Source organism: Phalacrocorax aristotelis, chromosome 1, assembly GCF_949628215.1.
Source record: "Phalacrocorax aristotelis chromosome 1, bGulAri2.1, whole genome shotgun sequence".
NCBI classification, from domain to species: Eukaryota; Metazoa; Chordata; class Aves; order Suliformes; family Phalacrocoracidae; genus Phalacrocorax; species Phalacrocorax aristotelis.
Window position 1 is genome coordinate 193,221,327 of NC_134276.1, and position 14,023 is coordinate 193,235,349.

General features: G+C 40.0%; 1 protein-coding gene across 7 annotated transcripts in view; it reads right to left on the bottom strand.

Moving 5' to 3' along the window:
• The window catches only part of FAM3C (FAM3 metabolism regulating signaling molecule C), a 30,101-nt gene that overhangs the window by 14,902 nt on the left and 1,176 nt on the right, over positions 1 to 14,023 (bottom strand). For all 7 annotated transcript variants that reach the window (XM_075081154.1, XM_075081155.1, XM_075081161.1 and 4 more), the window contains one exon: positions 424 to 484. In XM_075081154.1, coding sequence (XP_074937255.1) covers positions 424 to 436 — 13 coding nt within the window. In that variant the 5' untranslated portion in view covers positions 437 to 484. The remainder of the gene's footprint in view (positions 1 to 423; positions 485 to 14,023) is intronic.

Below are 14,023 nucleotides of genomic sequence, written 5' to 3' on the forward strand. Positions count from 1 at the left end.
ACCTCTATGGAAAGGCTTTTATAGCTTTCAAACTCCCAGTAACCATTCAGGAAGTTTCAGACGCTATATTATAATAGTGCACAGCATTTTTGGTTGGGGTGTGAGGCAGGGGGAAAAAAGAAATTGCTTAAGACATCAATTGCCCATTTCCTTATTCCTTCATCATCTTACAGAATTAGCAGCCAAAGTATGTCAAGTCCTGGCACCTCACCCAGCCACTGCAGATCAGCTGAAGCATTTTAACCAGCTGCTTGCTCTTAGACCATCCCAAATTCCAAAATGAGTTTCACTAACATCAATTAAATAGAACAGCAATGCCTGTTATGCCATTAATTTTTAAACCTTATTGTCATAACCTGTTAATCCTGTCTATAGTACTTGTTTCACAAGTGACAAAAGTCTGATTTTACTGAGCATACTTGCCTGCTATTCTCATGTTTAGTCCTCAGCCAGATAATGATACTACTGCATTAAAAATAGCCACCTAGGGAAAAAGAAAAGCACGTCATTGTAATTACAGCCAAATAAGCACTTTTGTGATGAGTTAACAGTAAAAAAAACCCACAGGTTTTCTAGCCAACAACTGTAATGATGATTGTCCTTAATACCTAATTCTTAATGCTCACAATAAAGGGAAGAAGATCTAGGATGGATTTCTGATGTATCGCTTTCATTTGGTACTCCATGAAACAAGTGTTCTGAAAACCCATTAATTTAATTCCATCAACCACTACAAATTCCGTTCAACTTTCAACCCTTCAATCTGTGACACAGGTATTTATCAGTGTTGTATCTAGGTAGCTTTTGATTTCCTAAAGCTATGCGGTAAAAGTCGTCAACTCCATCTGCATTGCTTCCAAGTCCTAGCAACTTTGGGATGCATGTTATCTGGCAACATAACATAGCAAACTATGCTTTGGAGAGAAAAGATTTAAGCATTTTGGCCTTTAGATACTGCATAAATTGCATTCAATGAAACTGAACAGTTATTCTAATACTTTAGTCTATGCCTTACAGGAATGTAATAACACATTTGTCACTCATAGCAGCATCCAGAAGATTCACGTGATGGTCAATGGTGACAGAAGCACCAACCCTAGAACTGAGACTATTTCAGAATAAACTGAAAACCACTGCCTACGAGCAAACACCATGTAAGCACCCAAAAGTTTCTTCCTGAGAAGAGCTTGCCACTACGTAAAGTCAAACCGGCCACAGCCTACACAGACTTTGCTCAAAGGAATCATGTGGCCAGGAGGAGCAGGGAGGTGATGGTGCCCCTGTACTCGGCACTGGTGAGGCCGCACCTCGGGTACTGTGTTCGGTTTTGGGCCCCTCACTACAAGAAGGACATTGAGGTGCTGGAACGTGTCCAGAGAAGGGCAGCGAAGCTGGTGAAGGGTCTAGAGAACAAGACTGATGAGGAGCAGCTGAGGGAACTGGGGTTGTTTATCCTGGAGAAAAGGAGGCTGAGGGGAGACCTTATCGCCCTCTACAACTACCTGAAAGGAGGCTGTAGCGAGGCAGGGGTTGGTCTCTTCTCCCTAGTAACAAGCGATAGGACGAGAGGAAATGGCCTCAAGCTGCACCAGGGGAAGTTTAGGTTGGATATTAGGAAAAACTTCTTCACCGAAAGGGTTGTCAAACATTGGAACAGGCTGCCCAGGGAGGTGGTGGACTCTCCATCCCTGGAGGATGGAGAGGTAGGGTAGACATGGTGCTTGATGATACGGTTTAGTCGTGGACTTGGCAGTGACAGGTTAGCAGTTGGACTCAATGATCTTAAGGGTCTTTTCCAACCTTAACAATTCTATGATTCTATGATTCAAAGGCTGCCACCTCCTCCTCAAGCAACCAGTTGTTCCTGGGCTGTACCAGATCTCTTGCCCTCTGCCCGTAGAGCCACAGCTGCTGCTGGTTCTGCACCATGGCCATGCTCAGCCGTGGGTGCCCATGCTGCACTGAGCATGGACATCTGTCTCTAGTTTCCCCCTACTCTAGATTCAAGAAGTGCAGAGCAAGGATGACTGCATACAGCCACTCAGCACCCCCAACACTGACATGTTACCTATGTGAATCACATTTCGCAAACATTGTGAATTTTACTAACATCTAATAGAAACACGGTAATTTGTTTTACAACATATAAGTTCCTTAAGCATGTAAAAAAATTTTTACAATGAACTGATATTAGAATTTGCTTGAAAACAGTACACAACTGAACCATCTCATTTTTTCTTAATTATCATGATAAAAATAGAAGAAGCCAACAGTTACTTTCAAAAATACGAGGCATGCAGACAAATACCAGTCTGTATTCAGTACTTCCATTCTGGGTAAAAAAACCCCAACCTATTTCTGATTTTGATGTATAACTACTTACATTTAATATGGCAAAAGAAAAACTATTGGCATTCAGGGATCTTACTGATCATCTATACTTAGGCCAAATTTGAAAACATGTAATAAACTATCATTCTAATCCAAATAGCCATCCCACAACCCCATCACAAAAGCTACCGCATCCCTAACACTCTGCAGTCCCATGCCATGATTTCAAAAACCATCAAAACTTTTGTCCTCAGAAGTTATTTCAAAATCTACTGTGATTAGAAGTCAGGAAACGCAAATCATTTGGAAACAATCGCAAAACCCCCCCATAGTTCTCCTGGTCTATGCTAGGGAGGAAAAACTGATATTACACAACCTTTTGCCTTCACTTAATCAGTATCAGTAAGTTCATTTATTTGTGTTCAGAACCTCTTTGCCAAAAACAGTATTTGTGGGCTATTGCTTAAAGTGTCCAACAAAAGGGTCAGCAGAGAAATAAACAGGAAAAAACAAATACAAGTATAGAAATATTTATTTCTACTCCATAAGAATTTGAAAACAAGTATCAACAAAGTTTGAAAAGCAGACAAATGGTTTTGAATGCTAAGATTGTATTACAAGGGAATTCTCATAGCATATTAACGACATAACATATCCATTATATTTCTAGCCACATATATTATATCCATATATGATATTTTTCCCCAGTGAAAGGCTAGTATTTATCTGTCTTAGATTCTTTTGCCTTTTCCTGCCAGGGCAGATAAACTCATTTTATTTCAAAGTCAGTGAACAGAATTGTTCCAAGCTCCTTTCTCTCCCCTCCCCACCCCCAGAAATATATCAACATTAATATAAACACCACCATCTGTAGTATGAACAAGCTTTTTTCTCTTTTCAACACTGCCTTTAAAAAGCTTTTTTGTTTTACTATAAACAAAAACACATACTTCAAAGCATGAAAGAATATGAAAACAAAAAAGCAGAAACTAAGTGAAACCACGTGATCCAACCTTGACTGCAGAATGTCTTCATCCCAACACCCCATCCACCCGACTGTGATCATTATTTGTTGCAATCAACAAATTAAAAAAATGCATCTTATCTGTTGTGTGTGAAATGTTTTTAATTTAGAAAAAGTAAAAATGAGTGTGTTATGCCTCAACTTGAAAGAAATTTTAGAAGTGATGTAGAGGTTCCGCATGAAAAAATTGTGGGTTTTGATCTAGAGAATAAATACAGGAATGCTACATTACAGATAAACATTGCACAGCATTTTCTAGCTGCAAGAGAATAATTTATGAATGCCAAGTCCTTTTCCTATACAGTATTATCTTATTGGTTTTTTTAATTCAAGACAGACCAGAAATAAAATGAGCCCATGAGCTCTTATGAATGCTTATAGACCATTAATCCACACCTTTAGTATCAGACCTCAAAATTGGAATTACAGAAGGGATATAAAATGGAGTTGGAATTTCTAATAGTCCATATTTTAGGATCATTTAAAAAAATAAAAAGAACAAACACAGGACCACAACTGAGGTTACTCAGACTCAGATACACAAAAACAGTAGCAATAACATTCCTTTTATTGCTTTAGGAATGGACTAAAAAACCCCAGACACTATTTTTCTCCTCTTTGACATAAGATTCCATCTAGTATGGGCAGCAGAATTACAACCTAAGTATCATCTTGACTTATGAATGTCCAATAATATAAATAACCACTTTATTAAGCCATTAACATAATGTATCTCTGTCAGGCAGTACAACAAGGCTCACGTTTATCACAGAGACTGAGGCAAGAAGTGCTGCCTGCGGCAGGGTCTATAGGCAGTCCCGGTAAGTACAGCAGAACCCTATACAGACACGAAGCACAAGGAGTGTACCACAAAACAGGCAGGAGAAGCAATCAACATCTGCAAGTCACAAGCAAAATGGCTGGTTTGGGGAAGCATTACGACTGTGAAACATAGATTTTCTTTTTCTTCAGATTGTTTTCTTAGTGCAGAAATTAAAAGGTTTATCAGTGAAGGTCTAAAACTTGGGCAGTGGAAAGAAACCCAAAAATCCCTCACATGCAGCATCAACTGCATTGAAACAAGAAGCTATCCACAGAAGAACCTAAAACCAGTGCCTTCAGATGCTGGTTTTCCTCTGTCAAGAGGAAGGAAGTTGTTATTCCCCAGGGTGGCCTATTGGAAGGAAAGGTGGGGCAAAATGCAGGCTTACATCTATCAGGGACAGCGGTAAAGGTGGTTTAAGTCAGAACAAGTTCTAGTTACAATCAACATAGTCAAATATCTGCAGGTGGCACATGCATTTGCTCACAAGATGAATATCACTGATTTTCAGCTATTCTATTAAACTTCTGATATTCCTACTTGTCAAAGGAGTCTCATGCAACCTTTCATGAGGCTGGAGGAGCATGCTCTCCTTTTCCTATGATCTCAGTGCTAAAGGTACAAACACATCTTCTCTCAGCAGCAACCACATCCTTCAAAGAGCTTCTGAACCCCGCTGCCCATCACCACCAATTAACAGCAGCCAGCATTCAGAACAATCAATGGCAAGCCATTCAGACCATTGACCTCTCAACCACAGTAAGTCATATCCACATCCTGAATAAAGAGCCCAAAAATACAAAGAGGCTGCGGTCTATAGGCTGGTGGAGGCACGCCCCTTGTCAGTAGCAGGCAGATATTTTTTCTTACAAGGCTTTGATGATGCTAACCTTCAGCCAAGCTCAGCCAGCCAGCCACGCTTGTCCAGCAAGATGGTAAAATTCCAGTATGTAAAGCTGAGAAATATCAAATAGTAGAAAACAAAGAAGGAGGGAATGCTTTGTTAGACTGACACAGAAAGTTCTCTCTGAACTGGCAGAATATGATGGACTCAACAACAAAAGTGAAGAGAAAACCAGCAGATAGGCAGGAATCTGGTCCTGCCATACCAGCAAGTTCAGAAATTGCTCTTCCAGCACAGCCCAGTGTATGGGTTCCTCAATCCCTCAAGAATAGGAAGGAAAAGGTAGACATCTCACTGAACCAGAGAAGACAAGAAGTTACAGCTTTTAAATCCTTTTGAACGCTGGCCTGTCATAGTCCAGTTCCCTGCATGGAGTTGCACGTCCATCTGTGCAGAAGAGTTATTTATTCTGGATGCAAACTACTAGGGAGTGGATATGTGGAATGACAGTTGGGAGCTGAGGTTACTGGTTGCTTTTTTTCTACTCCACCCATCCTTGTGCATTGTATTTTGTCCCAAGGCAGAGGCAATTTCCAGATGTTGTGGTTTCCAGTGCCAAAGCCATTCCAAGCAATCCCCAGGACAGCCCAGAATGCTATACATAGGCAACATAATAAAAGTAGAAAACCAGAGAAAACAGCAGCTTACAGTAAAGAAAAGGAAAAGAGAAGGGGCTTTCCCCTACTCTGCTCCACTTGTTGATTAACTTGTGCGTGGATGACAGGCTCAACACAAATCTGGCAAATTTAGTACATACATCCACATAGCTACTGCACATAGTTTGATACATACTAAAACTAGCTTCAGTCAGTAGAGCAGCAGATACCTGCTTTTTAAAAGTGACCTGTGTGTCTTGAGGGAACCCAGGCAGGTAATTCACACAGGGAGCTTATAATTTCATTTAGGAAAACTATGAGCCTATAACAACCCTGCCAAGCAAGTCATTAACGTGTTTTATTAGAAGATATAAAGTTTCTAACATGCCAAGACTGAGTTCTTTCTGCATTCATGTATTAGGTATTATGGTCATCAAGCAGGTTTTTTTTTTTCTAGAATCAAAGTGGAAGAGAAAATTTTATTGAGGTGAAGTAATTGACAAAATACACACAAACAGTCCTTATTAATAGTGCCACGCTGACATAACGCTGAACAAAGTCCAGATTTCAGTCCCAAGCTGAATGCAATTCAATTCAGTCAATTCTTTATCAGCCTTGCTCAACGCTCTTGCCCAGAGACAGTGCTGTGGGGGACACTCAGGCACAGCCTCTGCCCTACTTACTGTGTGAAAGCTTTGGCCACTTGCAACGTACTCCTGTTTATAAAGGTTTTTCAAGTATGATTGTAATAAATGTTTTTATGGATAATAATGAAACATACAAATCAGTCTACTTCATCCCCAGGATAACAGTATTTCCATAAGCAACCTGATGGCATGCAGAGATTATACTTATGAAACAGACACATAAAAACAAGCAAATATGAGAGGCAAGAATTTAGAAGGTCAAGACAATTTTGAATTCTGACCTTAGCTGATTAGAAAGATGTCCCAAAATCAACAATGGTATTTAATAAAGCACAAAGTAATACACTTCAAAACGGACATCAAGTGCCATAAAACAGGCAGCAGTAATGAAGAAAAGGATCCGAGAGGTTACAGCAGCTGTCTAACACTGCGGCCAACAATATGGTACTGCTGCAAAAGTGTAACTGCTCATTGTGAACTGCACCAAGAGGAGAGCTGTGTGTGAAACAAAAAGGAATTATTCTGCTCTGCCCTACGTGCTATCTAGACTTTTAACCGAGATGTAGCTTTTTTCTAAGTCCATCTTAAAGCATAATCCCCTAATGGAAGAATCTAGATAATAATTACATGACCTAAATAAAACAACTAAGGGCTAAAATAATCAGGTTTGCTTTGCAAGGAACTGTGAAAGCAAAGACAGAAGTAATAGACACCTCTGTCTCTTACCTCCACCAAGGTGTAATTTAAAAACCTGTTTTAAAAGATGCTGAGGTAGACTGTTCTCAGTATCCACTGGTTACTGCTTATCTATTTGTAGCTAAAATATTGAATAAAAACAAATTTCCAGCTACATGGATAAACAAGAAATACAAAAGGTGACTGTAAATCATCATGAAAGTCTGGAAAAATACAAAAGACAGATTTTCTTAACCTGTGTAGTCTATAAGGCATGAGTTAGCATCCCCTTCAATATTAACCCCATCTTTCTAACTACTAGATGCAAATCTGTACCCAGATATGTGATACTAAATCTGTATCAGGCTGGGATGCTTTGAATTAAATTCAGAGGGAAATTTTCTCCCCAAACAGGATCTAAAAGTTTGTATGCTTTCAAAAATGGTCATATAATGGTTTTATCTGTATTTACTATCTGTTAATATGAATAGCATACCAAGCACACGGTACTAGAATTAGATAAGCATTCAAAATTACTTAGTACCAAAGGAGAGAAAAAGGCTTGTACTTTTATTTCCTAGTCTTGAGCAGATTAGGATAGTGTTTATTTTTGCAGCACAAACTGCCTTGCTCAATGATTAGCAGATACTTTTTTCCCCATCAGAGAACAGCTAAAAAACCCACCATTTTACCTTTGCATACCTGGTAAAATGCAGTGAAACATTTTGTTTAATCCAGCCTCTGTTAACAGACATTTCAGTCTGTTGTTTTCAAGCAGTTCAGAGCGGTGGTGGTTTTCTACTCAATATTGCACAGTGAACTAGGTAAGTCAGGGACAACATTAGCTATTCTTCTGTGAGCTCTGGTTTTAAAACAGTGGTTGTGCCAATGTGAACCACGTGCCACGGACCAAACAGCCAAGAGAGACTTGGAACGATTTTGACTAAAGTTGACTAGGAATCCAGGCTTCTAATATAATAATTTTATTCAAATACAAGATGCATTTCCTCACCCAGATGATGCTTACCCTTCTGCTAGACTACACTTAGTTTTTCCACCATGCTTACAAAATTCATTTAATTCGAAACCAGTGAAGGGCACACAGAGAAAAGAATTACATCTTTGAAGAAGTAACTACTGTAGTTCAATTTTATTGCATAATCATGCACCATTTGTGTCTTCCGATGACACAGGCTGTGGCCCAAGTAGTTGCTCCCTACAGGCACTCCTACATCCATATGAATATCTTGTGGTAGGGCAGAACTCCACACAGGCAAAAGGTTTGTCCACATGGAACAACTTACAGACTCCCAGATACGTTTGGGTTTTTTTTTCTCCTTTGAGATTAATACTACCACAAAGTATAATAATTACCTTCTTACAAAAATTATACCACCTGAATTGTATTCTTCCATATATATGTAAGTTTCAGCTTGGTATTCTGACAACACTGAATTAGACCAAAAGGGTTTGCTAGTTAAAACAAGATTTTATTCTACTTCTATCAACTGCAACTGAAACCCAGATAAATTTAGCAACTGAAACCCAGATAAATTTAGCAACTGAAACCCAAACTTATTTGAAAATTAAAAAATAATTCAGCTACTGTTGCGTGACCTATGTTGTAAATACTGATATGTGGTTTCACTTCTAAGAAAGGAAATATAAATGAGAAGAAGCATTATGTCAGAGCGTTTTGATACTTAATGTACAAAACAAATGTTTCCCAAATGACATGTCAAATCACTGACCATGCAAGCTTTTGCCAGTGGTATCAATCCAGTACTTTCACCTTAGGCAACACACAAACTAGTCAGCCTCAAACACAGAAAAATTCTCCTGAATCCTGGGAAGCCTGAGATAAAAGTACTCAGGCATTCTCCCCACTGAGAATGAAACTCAATACACATTCCTTTTGCAATTAAAACAAACAGAACAGAAAAAAAAAACCCAAAACCCCAAACCTCATAAGCACCCAATCGATAAAGTATGGAAGTATGGAAGACACTTCCCAGATATTCCACAAAATTTGCTTGTCCATATACTTAAAAACAGAGTTTAATTTACTGCCCCTAAAATCCATACTATTTGTATGTGATAAATTGTACCGTTGCTACTGATGTACCTACTGAAGAGAATCTTAGCCCTGTGTTTCATAGGGTTGGATAAAATTCCTCAGAGAAATTCAGATTCAGAAATCCTCAAGACAAATTGCTGAATCTCATTCATCCACTTGCTTTCCAACTTCACCAGAGAAGTACATAAACCTGGCAATAGAGATTTAAGAGTGAGGTGTAACATTTTCTTCTGCCAAATGATGGACAAAATATTTTGTGACTGAAGCACTGCTGCAATTGCCAATTGTTCAAAAGTTCAAAACCACCAATTTGTTTTCAGTCAGATTTTTTTTAGAAAAAAATTACCACCTCGATTTCGTAAGACACAGTCTGTTCAGTCTTTTCATAACAGGAAGGAGTAAATAAAGCTTTGCAACGCATTTATCTGCAAGATCACCAGGTCTCACTCTAAACAAGGTGTTGCCAGAATCCAGTAGGCCTTTCAACAGCTTTCACATCTTTATCAATAAAAAACTACCAAGCCTGTTATCAGAATAATGCATCACTACCATGCATCTTATTCTGCCCCATACAGCAATTCTCAATAGAACTACCGTACACAAAGACTATGGGTCTGAAGAACAATTAACATACATATAATCACTATGACTTGATATAACCATAAAAGACCACTGCAGAAATTTATCTGAGGCTATGGTTACACCACATCTCTTCACGCTGGGGCCCATTTTAAATAAAGTTATCAAGCAAGCAAGCAAGCAGAACGGGAAAGGAGCATTACAAATACTTCCTCTAAGGGGCCAAGTTTACTGCAGGAAGACCAATCTGCTCCTCCACACTATTCTCCCCAAGCACAACCAGAGTCCAGAGAGTAGCTTTAAGATGTCAGAATGAGATAGTGACGTTACGAGTGAGATTCATTTACTGGACAGACCACTGTATCGACCTCATCACAGAGCTGCACACAAAGACCACAGACACAGCGAGGCACAGAGCTCCTATATACTTTGCAAGGCAGAGAGGATCAAGGGTACCAATAGTAGCAATGAACATCACCACATGCTGCTGCTGGAAAAAAAAAACCCACTATGATACTACCAAGCATTTCAGCTTCCTCAAGAAAAACTAAGCATGATCTGAGGCTGCATGATGGAGAGTTTTGACCTTTGCTCAGCAGCAAGCTGATCTCACCAGGAAGCTGGGATGTGCCTCTGGGGAAAGTACTCCCAGGTGACAACCACAGCTCAGAGCACTGCTGGTATCTCTCCCTCCCCTTGCTCTAAGAGATACAGAAACCCCTGCTCTACCACAGAGCACCTTCTCATCCACTCATCTCCCATGTGAGGCAGCACTTGGCTTTGGCCTTTTGCAGGACAGAAAGGCAGCACCACTGGCTGAGGTGATGCAGAGAAAGCATCGTGTATCAGCCTGGGGGAAGAAGGGTCAGCAGGAGCACAGCAGGCCCAAGACGCAGAGGGGCCACGCTACACCCACAGGACACGGCATAGTGGGCTCATATTGCAGATATGAGACTGCCGTTGGTGACTAATAACCTCCATCCTGCATGACACACTCAGAATCGCAGTGCTCCTGTGGTACAGGCATGTCTTGCTACTGGTCCATATTAGCACTGGACAGGCCATCACTTGTGAGTGTAAGTCGTGTGATCCTTAACACCACCAGAGTGACTCACTTCTTACTACTCAAGACACAAGGAAACAGCAACAAAAACTGCAGTTTCTGGACTGGTTTCTTAGCATGAAGGGGTTAGAACAAAGATCCATAACCTACCTCCTGGCTAGGTGCAATCTTCCAACAACCAGTACCAAACACATTAAGCCATACCAGAGAATAATTAATTTCACAGCAAAAAAAAGTTTGAGGGGTAATGTATTCTTTTTATGTTTTTATGTATAAATATATCTACTTTGTATACTTAAATACTTAGTTAACCATTGGTACACACCCCACTAACTAATCCAACACAGCCATCTTCTATCCTTGGAGATTTTAAAATCTAAGGACTATCATAGGTGGGAAAAATTAAAGCTATGTGGGATAGCAAGTTACTTCATGTCACCTATGGAGAAATTCGCCACATTAAGTACACATAAACTTATCTGAGGAGGAGCATCCCTCAGTGACAGAAGGGTGCTTACTACAGCGAGCTTACCACTGAGACACTATACACAGCTGACATGAAGAGGCTGATATGCGCTCACTGTATACTGTAACAACTCCTGACACCATACCTCTCTGGACCGCGCTGCTGTAAGAGAAATTCACTAATTATTACAGAAATTCCTGTAATAAATTTCTGCCTGAGTCGACTCAAAACCATTCAGGTGTCACCAACGTTCAGCTGACCAGCAAGCAAACCACCAGCCATGGCTGTTCCCTCAACCACCTCCCCTGGTACTTGCAAGAATATCTGGGCTGATCCAAAAGCAGAAATAAGCGTGTGGGAGCAGGTCCGCAGCTTTCTAGCGGTAGTACTGGCTTATACCAGCTTAAATGTTTGACAAATGATGACTCAATTAACTGGTGATACCAAAACAGATCAAGGAAAAAAGTCTCTGTTACTAGGAGATGGTTACTTTCTCCTCAGAAAAAAAGAAAACTGGAGAGAGGGCAGGAGAAAGGAAGGACGTCAGCCAGTAACAAGAAGAAAGCAAGGCTTTATGAATAGAGAGAAGACCGTATCATCTGTTTTGATGTTAATGAAGATTTTAACTGGACTCTCATGAGAACTACCATGCTTTTGTACATATAAATACATTGTGCAACTTTCTGCCATTAAAACTGAGTCAACAGCAGTGCACGCTAAATGTGGGGCAAAGTTTACTCCAGCAGCTCCGGCTGTCCTGATAGCCTTCCAAAGCTGCTCCCTCTCCCACAGTCTCTTCCATATCCTCTTGGCACTGAGCTCCAACAGGAGCTGGAAAAAGCTGAGTTGCAGCTCTGACTGCAAATGAAGATGTAAACTATTTTTGTATCATAGAAATATGGCACTGTATATGGGGTGCAAAAATAGTTGAACATTTCAAAAAAGTAACTATTGATAACTCCTTACAAAAACTTAAGTGCGACTGGATTTCAAGAAGCCTGGGTAAAATAAGGGCAGAATTAGAACTACAAGTTATCCAGAAAAATATTTTTTTCTTTTAAGAAAAAAGAAAAAAAAAAAACAACCCTGAAGTCCTTTCGGGACACATATACCATTAAGAAAAGCACAAGGAGGCTATGCTTCGATTCGTGGTTAGACAAAGCATTTTACACAATGAAGTAGGAAGCCAGGAACACCTACTTATAGGCTACAGATGCTTTAACATCCATCCCAGTTGAAAATTCTGGTGCTACGAAATGAGGTTTCAAGCACCAACACCAGTTTAAAGTTATTTCCTCATCACTGGTCTTTTGTGTGGTCACTGGGTCTCAGGCCTGGACAGTACTAGGAAGCAGAAAGTTCGAGATAAATGAGCTCACCTGCCAGGTTGCCCCAGCCCCACACGATTTTGCTCACTAAAGAAAGCTAACCTAGTAAAAAAGAATGAACATAATTCCTGCCAGACTAGTAGTGTCTGCTAATCCCGACACTTGAGTGTCAGGAAGCAGAGTACAGCATCAGGCTGTTAGATTTGCTCCAGCCATCTCATGAAGTCTCCCTGTAAGACTTCTGACACTGCTGCAGAATACATTTTTCCTAAAGTAATCCTGAGAATTTATGGACAGTCTTGGTTTCAGATCAACATGAAACTTCCCAGAGGGATCCTTCTAAACCATGAAACAATTACAATAATTCCAGTGCTGTTGACAGGAAAACGATTGTCACAGGGTCATGCAGCCAGCCACCGGCAGAGAAAATACGCATGTTTACGATAATTATGCCTTAAATTCTAAAGTTTCTCAGCAATTTAGTGGAAAAAACTCAAAACTGAACACATATATCACTTATATTAGGGCTCATGGAGACACTGATCGCTGATAGAAGTGGTAAGGCTTGCAGCCCTTACATGTCAACCCTCCAACTTCAACGGGACTGTAGGTTTAAAAACCATACCCTAAATTCTATTTGAACGACAACCTCTGAACAGTTCAAATCTTAAGAAACAAGTTCTCTGTTGCTGCTGCGGATTCATCTTATGGACACCTAAGCTTTAGACTATGAAGTAATCTGTCAGCAAATCGGTATTTTTTTGCTATTTAAATAGTACTGTTCCACTTGTGATCTTACAGGAAAGAATCCCTTTCCCATATATTATGCTAATATATTTTCTGAACAAAATCAGAAACTAAACGTTCGGTAGTAACAGTTCACTTTTTAAATATTTGCTTGCCGAAGTTACATTAAATTCTCAAACTCTTTCTATATTATCACTCTTCTCTTAAAGCACTGAGAATATATTCCATAGAGCACGTATTCCCTGAAGCACTCAGGCTGCCCCTAGAGAGGCCGGGCAGTAACTTGTGGGCACCATGAGGTGATTTCTCTAACTATCTACCCTGCACTCCTACCGGGTGAAATGGTCAGGACTGGTCCGAAGTGATGAAAGCAGTGGCCTTCACAAAGCCAGGTGTCTCCTCCATCCCAAAGTCATTGGATGTTCTTACACAACACCACCAAGCTATTATTAGCTTGTGAAGAGCCTACCTGCAGGCTTAAAGCAAGTTACAGAACTTGTTCTGCCACACAGACAACCATATAAACCAACAGATGAAAAAGATTTCTTCACAGTTAAAAGAATCCCGGGGGGGCGGGGGGATGTGCTAATGCGCTAATGCAGACATTCATACCTTGATTAGTTTTGCAGGCTTTAAAAACAACAACAAAAAAAGACTTGTGGACAGTCATTAACCAGCCATTTCTGGGTTTTTTCCCCCTAAATAACAAAGTATTTATTTAATACCAGTAGGAGAATTAAAAGAAGAGGACCAGCAAAGAATC